The 8,797-nt window shown below is 24.7% G+C and overlaps 1 protein-coding gene across 1 annotated transcript; it reads right to left on the bottom strand.

Moving 5' to 3' along the window:
* Positions 1-3,174: 3,174 nt before the first annotated feature.
* Positions 3,175-8,347, bottom strand: LOC119662089 (integumentary mucin C.1-like). Its single transcript, XM_038071639.1, has 3 exons — positions 8,035-8,347; positions 3,602-4,075; positions 3,175-3,496 (listed from the first exon to the last, which is right to left on the bottom strand). Exons 1-3 carry the CDS (start codon positions 8,102-8,104, stop codon positions 3,300-3,302), a joined length of 741 nt encoding a protein of 246 aa, XP_037927567.1. The 5' UTR covers positions 8,105-8,347; the 3' UTR covers positions 3,175-3,299.
* Positions 8,348-8,797: the final 450 nt, after the last annotated feature.

The following is an 8,797-nucleotide window of genomic DNA, read 5'->3' as shown; positions in this document are numbered from 1 at the left end:
TGTTGATAAAACCAGAATTAAAAATTGGTAGTCTTCCAAATTTGAACAAATTAATTGTCTACCTAAAAATTACTCAAGTATCTAAAATATAAGTGTCAACATTTGACACTAGAAGTCTTATGGAATTGAAGTATTATAGACAATGATGTCCAAGAAATATTTCCAAAAATCGCTGATGAAACCAACAAAGTGAGTAAATAGAATGTAAAATCCTACAATATTAATTTTCTTTACTATTTGCATTTTTATATTCTAAAAACATTGATTTTCTTACATTTGTGTCTATTGTATCTTACTAATAGATACAAATCCGAAAAGTTTTTAATAAAATGAAATAAATAGAATTTCAAATACTTAAAGCCAAATAAATTTATGCCTTTATTCTCAGTCTTCTTCAATATAAAAATCCAGCTAATTTAAACTTCATTAAGGTTAGTATTTAAATAAATATAGGATATGTAAACTATAGAAAAATTTATAAATAACTTCTATTACTGATTTCTGGCTGATTTGACAGTATCTGAAAATACTGCAAGGTTTGTATAAAATTAAATTTAACTAATAATTATTGTCAATTTTTGTCCAAAAAGTAATGAAATTAATAAATATTGAACAATTATACATATTTCAGAAAATAAATAAAATTTTCTAACAAAATTATGTTATATTAATTAATGTCAGGCAATCCTAAAATTATGCTCAATTTTAATTTAATTTTTAAAGTGTAAAAATTAAAGAATAAATTATTTTCTTAATAATTTTAAAATTGTCAAGCAGTGGAACTATAAGTATTCACAATTTTTAGAAATCTAAAAGAATACATACTAAATATGAAATAGGACTTAAGTAATGAAATCAGTGTTGGATAATTTCAACTTGAGTAAGGTTAGATTATTTAAGAATTGGTTATACGTCAACATCTATTTATGAAACGATTATAATATTGTATGATAAAAGGGAAGGGAAGAAATAAGACCACTATAAAATCTTCTTTCTCCTTCACTTTTTCGTCTGCCGATAGGATTTCTATATAACTACATATAACAACTATATAGAAATGAAATTATTAGCATAAAACAGTGACAAAACCCATGTCATAAACTTTTTTCCGCTTACTCATCTTCACATTTACGGGATATACCTATTATTTTAATATTTACACTTTTTGACATATTTCACTTCATTTAAAAATGTCATTTTCAACTTACAAATATTTTTCGACAGTGCATCGATCAACTTACTTCCATATTTGGGTGGCAAAGGATGAATCTGTATCATTTACCATTGTGAAACGCTGGTAAAATGATTTTTATCGTGGCCTTAGTTCGCTCACTGACCTCACTGAAATTCGTAAAGGTCGCTCAAAATCAGTTGTTCAGTTGTTGTGCCAGAAAACATAAATGCTGTGGAAAAACTAATACGAGTAATGTAAGATCGTCATATGATATACTGTAAGATTTAGGAGACCCTAAATCATTTAACCGTGAGAAAGGTTTGTTCTCGTTGGATCCCTCATCATTTGACAAAAGACAAAAAGATGATCACGTTGATTGGTGGTGAAAAAGTACAATGGCGGTGTTTTAAAAGAAATGCATAGGATTGTAACAGGTAACAAATCATGAATATATGTGTATGAGCCGGAACGTCGACTGTACGAGCATGGGTGTTTGGTTCAAGATGAACCAAACTGAATAAAAGTTTTTCGTGTTCGAAGCATTTCGAAATAAATGGTCGTTGGTTTTTTCTGGAAAATTGATTTTATGGCAACTATACGAGTACCATTACATAAATTAGAAACGGTCAATTCCAAATGGTATGCAACCATTTGTTTACCGGAAGTCTTTAGTGAAATACGAAAAACAAACAAATTCCTCTTCTAATAACCGACATACGACTATTTGGATATTTAAAAAAATTGAATTAATGGGTCATCCTCCAAACTGATGAGTCCTGATTTTTTCTTATTCCCGGTAACAATAAACAATTGTGCGGACTACGCTCATGAGTTTTGTCGACGGAAGAAGCAGAAGACATTGTTGCATTTAAAAACCATATTTTAGAGGTGTCTGAAGAAGATTAGTAAAAATGCTTGACAAATGGTTCGAACGCTTGCAAAAGTGTATTAATCATTAAGGAGAATACTTCGAAAAACAATAGAATAATTTTTAACAACAAGTTAGTATTATTTCATTATTAGGCTCAAAATATAAATAGTGGTCCTCGTATGTAGCCAATAAAATGTTGATGATGTTCTGAAGACGTAGTTCGCAAGTCAGTGGATTAAAGTTGTAAGATCTCATAAGCTTAATATATAGGAACTTTATTTTTCATAGGAGAAGTAAAGAAGCATTAGTTTCTTAAAAAGAGTTCATTTCAGATAACGTAATAGCCAAGATATATATAAACATGTCTCAAAAATAATTTTTTATTAAAGAAGAACTTAAATTATTTTATGGAGATCAATTAAGTTTATGATACTTAGTATTCTGTGGCGTCTGGTATTATATATGTTTTCAATGTGTTTAAGTGCAAAATCAATTAAACTTTAGATAAATTTTAAGCAACACAAAACGAAGATATTTAGTTAAAAACTTAAAAAGATTGGCACTACTTGACAAACAATCATATCTCATAAAAAACATATAATATCAACTTAAAGATTAAGCAAGGATTTGACCATGAAGATAAATGCCAGAAATTTAATTTTTGTCATATATAATAACAATGGTGTATAAAAATGATCCATAAATTGTGTTACAAATTTTTTAATACGTTCGCAATATGTATTATTCCGTGAGTTAAAAAAAAATTTAAAGTATCTGCCCTATTGTAGATTTCTATGTTAGGAACTAGTTTACTGTTAGAATTCTGGCTGGATAACTGTGTACATTTTATTTGTGGTAGACAAAAGCAGAGATGTATCTTTCATAGCTATATATAGAACACTAAGAAGTTTGTTGTATTTTTTTACAGTTGAAATGAGTTCTTATAGAAAGAATATCTATTCTTCAACTACATATAGAATAGTTTTACCTTTATTGGTCCATATTTGAGAGCTATGTACTTATCGTACAGTGGTTTGGTTTGATTTATGTAATAAAATTTGAAGATTTTTTTATCTATACGATTTAATGAAAGTTTCTTTACTGATTTGGCATAGCCAATATCGCACTATTTCAGACTCATTTAATTTTTATTTAATTATTACAAAACAATCAAACACAATTTGGCTATAAGTTTATGTTAACAGAAAAATAATAATAAAATTAATAATTAATAATAATTAAATTAAATGCATTTTAATATATAAATTTAAGTGAAAGGGCCATAAGAATAAATCCTAAGGAAACTTGTAATGCAGTACTGCCATTACAACCATCGTTTTGACAAGTAAAACAGTCCGAAGTTTCTGTAGCTCCAAGATCGGTTTTGACCTTATCACAAGCTTTATCGGTGAATTCAACACAGCCTCTCTGATCCTTAGTTTTGCCATCAACTATAATTGTATTAAATTGTATTTTGAGTTCATTTAATTAATTATATATATATATATAAATATAATGTATATAAGTATACATTCAGTAAATATTGAGCGACTAACCTGTGACGTTAATTCTATAGCAAGCATATTGAGGAGTATCAGTATCGCGTCTATTTCGGGATAATCCACGATAGTTGCGCAAAAGTATATTTGTTGCTAACGCATTTTTACTAATTTCCTGCAGAGAATCTAAGTTTACTGTGGTTGGTATTGTAGTTGGAGCGTCAGTTGTTGTAGTTACAGGAGGTAGAGTTGTTGTAGTAGAGTCAGATACTGAAACAGTTGATGAAGAAGTTCCTATCGTTGTTGGTGTTGTAGAGACAGTAGAGACAGTAGAGACAGGAGTTGGAGTTGTTGAAGAGTCTGGAGCCGGAGTTGTTGAATCGTCAGGAGCTTGTGTTGGTGTTGTAGGGTTAGTATTTCCAGGAGTTGTTGAGTCAGGTGGATTTGTAGTAATTGTTTTAGGACAGGAGTCTAATTTATTGTCAGACAAATCGTTACAATCGTCTCCTTCACAATAGTAGCACTTTAAAACTTTTTTAAAAGTAAAAAAAAAAAATTGTGAATATTATTATTAGATTTTATATTTTTATTAATTACTTTTAAATTATTTAAACAATAATTAAATCCTGAAAATTAATATAATATGTATTATTCTTTAAATTTGTAACAATAACTGAATTGAATTAGTTTCAGAAGTGAGAGATTTATGTAAAATTTAATGTGAATAAAGGATAAATTGATCATTAATTATATTTGTATGTGACTATGTTTCCAATTTGATAGTTAATAATGGAAAAGCCGTAAGTCCGAATATCCTGTGTATGGTCAATTGTAAATCAATTGTAAATATTTTGTTTTTTAATTATAATTGCTCCAATTAGTTTTTTTTTCTGCATATATTTATTTATAACTTTAGTGGTTTATTTAGTTGCTTAGTTATTTTGAACTTTAATTATAATTAATAATTATCACCGCTCAATATACTATAATATAATAAAATAATATATATTGCATAATATATATTGTTCATATTATTAATTATTAAAATTATTCAATATTATAATTGTTGTAATTATGTAGTTGTGCTTATATATAGCTATACTTTCATTTCTTTAGTCTTTAACGCTTTAATGCTCAGCTCCGCCTTAAAGCGGGCTGTATATAAATGACTATTAACCGTTTATTTGGTTATGTTTGTAATATTCTTTTGATGTCAAGAGCTAGATGAGGGGTAACATCTCTTTGTAACATTTAAAATATTGCAATGCTCTGCTCTTATTCATATTTATAACTAAGTGAGCTAAAAACTCACTGCATTTGGAGCGAAATAAATATTTTAGCAAATAAAAAATCTGCAATTTCATTATTTAATAATTTTTAAAAAAAAACAGAAATTTTTCTGGAACAAATTGTACCCAATATAGCACACAGATGTCAGTCCGTTTGCTCCGAGTAAAATACAACTGCGAAATGTTGCTCAACAAAAGTTGAGCTAATTGGAACTTTTAGTGGTAAAACTTTGCGTTAAGCAGTTCTGTGTTCTGAGCGGGACAGTCCACGTTGACATTAGTTAGTTGCTAGATAACTTAATGATCTAATCAATAGAATTTTTATGAATTCACTTTTCGTAAGTCGTAGCAGATAGCATCTACACAATGTAGCTGTCAAGAAAAGTATTGTATATATATAAGTACATAATAAGTATGTAAGAGGATTGAATTTAATATAAAAGATATAATATAATAATATAAAAAAAAATATTTACATTTAAATATAGCTTAAAAAAAGTTTTTTCTTTAAGTGTATAATGGTTCACTGATATCTTGTTTTATTTTATTATCACATTATAATGAATAAAATGCTTGTTTACAGATGCTTTTCAAAAAATTGATATCGATTTGGTCCAAGGTTTTGTTATTACTATTATTTATCTTAAATAGTACAGCGTATTGTCAAATTTGTTTTGAAAAATAACAAAATAAAAATTGTCTAACAGAATTTTATGATAATTTATTTGTTAAAAATTATAGTCCATAAAATGTTATAAAATTATGGATAATTAAAATTTTTTTTGTTGCTTATAATGGCCAAACATTAGTAAATATTTTATTTTATTTATAAAAAAAAAATTTTTTTGAGTAATAAAAGACTAAGGTTCTGCATATAATTTATATTTTATAATAATGTATAGTGTTATGTTCTTGAATGCACTTGAAGGAATGTATAATATTCCAAAAGTCAATTATATTAATATTCATATTAATTCTTTCATTAGAATTACAAAACTTTACTGATTTTTGTTTAACTGTTCCAAGAAAGATAAAGAACTACCATAATTTTAATACAGTGAGATTATAAGGTTTGTTAATAGCCATATAAATTGTCCGTAGTCTAATTCCCAGAATAGTAGAAGCAATAGGTAACTGTTATTAATAATACTAATAAATAATTTAATAATAAATTAAATATTAGGTTTTTTTTGTATAGTTATATTATAAATTTTACCTTATATTATTGCTTACCATTTAATTTGTACCTAAGGATTTTTTTATATAACTCATAAGGACATTAGGAATAGATTGAGGCAATATATTAAATATATACATGCTTTATGTAATATGTATAAGAAATTTTTTTAAAATATTTTTTTATTATAATTTATTTAAATTCAAATCAATATATTAACTGAAATCTCTGAGACGTGTTAAATTTAATATATAATTACTTGATTATTTATAAAAACAAATTGTTGTCCTGTTATATAGAATATCTGTTTAATTTTTAAAAAACTTTTTATATCTTTAACATATTTAAATTAATAATCACGAGAAATATATAAAACCTTTATAAGTGTTGAAGTTGGAAAATTTCTCTTTTCTTTTATTGTTATTTTTATTAATAATAACTTTATTAATAATATTAATAAGAGAGTGATTAATAATATTAAAAACAGAGTTAATTATAACATTAATAATATAACTTTTAATTATATAATTAATTGAGTTATTAATACTACAAATAATAGAGTTATTAATAATATCAATAAAAGAGTTATTAATAATATTAATAATAGAGTTATTAATAATATTAATAATAGAGTTATTAATAATATTAATGATAGCGTAATTAATTATATGAATAATATTGTTATTATTAATATTAATAAAAAAGTTATTAATTATATGAATAATATAGTTATTATTAATGTCAATATATTAATATTAAATAATAATATTAACATTAATATTGTCAATTGATATTAATAATATTATTATTAATTAATTTTAATATTTTAATATCTTTTATAAAAATTTGTTATATTTATTATGTTATAAATTTTATTTATATTATTATTATATATTTATTTAATCTTATACTAAAGATTTTCATTTAAGCTATTTAATTTATTCAAATATTTATAACTCAATTTTACAATTGCATGTTTAATTTTGCTAATTATTATATATGAAAATATTTAATGGTTTTTGTTCATATCCTTCTAATTTATTTTTTGATTATGTATAGTGTTTAAATTTATAAAATCCTAAATCAGTACAATTAAATCATGAGAAATAGAGAACTTAAAAAAAATACATTTTCTGTGCGTCTATTTATTTTTTCAAATATATGTAATTAATGTCAAAATAACCGATTAATATAAAATAAAAATTCGTTCTATTAACATTTTTTTTTTATTTGTACGGAATTCTAAAAAAATTAAATTTTTTAAATTCAAATAAATATTTTTTTAATTTTTATATTTTTTTTAATTTTATAAATTTTAACTATAAAATTAATTATATTAATTTAGTAAATTATATAATTAAATTTAAATATATTATATAATTAATTTATCTTACAATTAACTTCTTTTTAATTAATTAAAAAATTAAATGTTTTAAAATTGGAATCCATTTTTGGTGGAATTAAAAATTACAAATTATTTCTACATTTTATATATACTTTTTTATGTATTAAAAATGGATTTAAAGATCTTTATTTAAGTAAAATTCTTAATCTGCATTTAAATTATTTTTTTTGTTAATTAAAAGTACAATTAAATTAAAATACTTTATAAAGATCGTTGATGATTTATATTTTGCTGTATCCGAAATGTCTGCAATGGTCAACTGTTCTAGCAGCCATATTTTTGCACTTAAACACTTTTCCATTGTAGTGAGAATTTCTTTCTTTACAGATCAGGTCGTTTTATTATAACACTATTTACATTTGATACAATGTTTTAAAAATTAATAATTTATTTATTTTTTAATATATTACTAATAACCTCTATTATTTAAAAAAGTCCCAAAAGAAATTTAGACTTTTTATACTGCGGAAGAAAGTTTCCTTAATCGTGTTTATTTTATATTACTTATATACATTTAATTGAATTTATTTTTTCACAATAAATTTGTAGTAAATTTTTAATTGAAATTTAATTTTATATTATTAAAAATAAAATCTTTTTATCACTTATGGTTCCTTACCTTCTGCATTTGTGAATAAATTATTGATGGTCAGAAATGCCAACAGGATTAATAACATTTTGAAATGCATTTTGGTTTTGATTTTTGTTTTCTTTCTATTTCACAATTTATAACAAATAATTATTTTTCAAATTTTAAAAAAAAATATTTTTAATCCTTATTTTGCTGATGTCGTTTGAATCTGAAAGAGTTCGCACAAAATCCGAGAATATATTTAATATTAAATATGTTTTAATTCGTATCGAATTGATGCCAACAATGCGATTTACCGATCAACACTCACAGTTTGGCTATTAATTTGTAACTACCAATTAACCTAATTGTTAACATGGCTTTTATAAATATTTTGAACAAAGACAAAGAGTACTAGGCGCAGCGTTGTACTACTCAATACTCATAAAAGATATTACGAAAAAAAAAAAAATTCCATCACACTATCAAAATGCGAGTACACCTAGAAAAGAGTCTAGCGCAACACATTTCGCTTACTATCAGAAATTTGCATTAATTTCCCCTTCTTAACCGATACGCGGTACTCTCAACCGTAAACCAAGTGAAAACCATGCAGACCTGCCTGCTGTTCATACCAGAAAACAGAACGTAAGCGCTTGCCAGTATCAAAGTAGACCATGACTCAGATAAGAACGACCTCTGTTTCTCTGTTTTCGGGTCTAAGTTTGCCTGTTTTGCTATTTTAATTGTAACTGTTGAATAAAGTTGTCGATATCGTCATAGGCTGTGATAACAGATCCGCAATCAGTTA

The sequence above is a fragment of the Teleopsis dalmanni genome, chromosome X, assembly GCF_002237135.1.
Source record: "Teleopsis dalmanni isolate 2A chromosome X, ASM223713v2, whole genome shotgun sequence".
NCBI lineage: Eukaryota > Metazoa > Arthropoda > Insecta > Diptera > Diopsidae > Teleopsis > Teleopsis dalmanni.
This window is presented reverse-complemented; position numbering and strand designations above follow the sequence as displayed.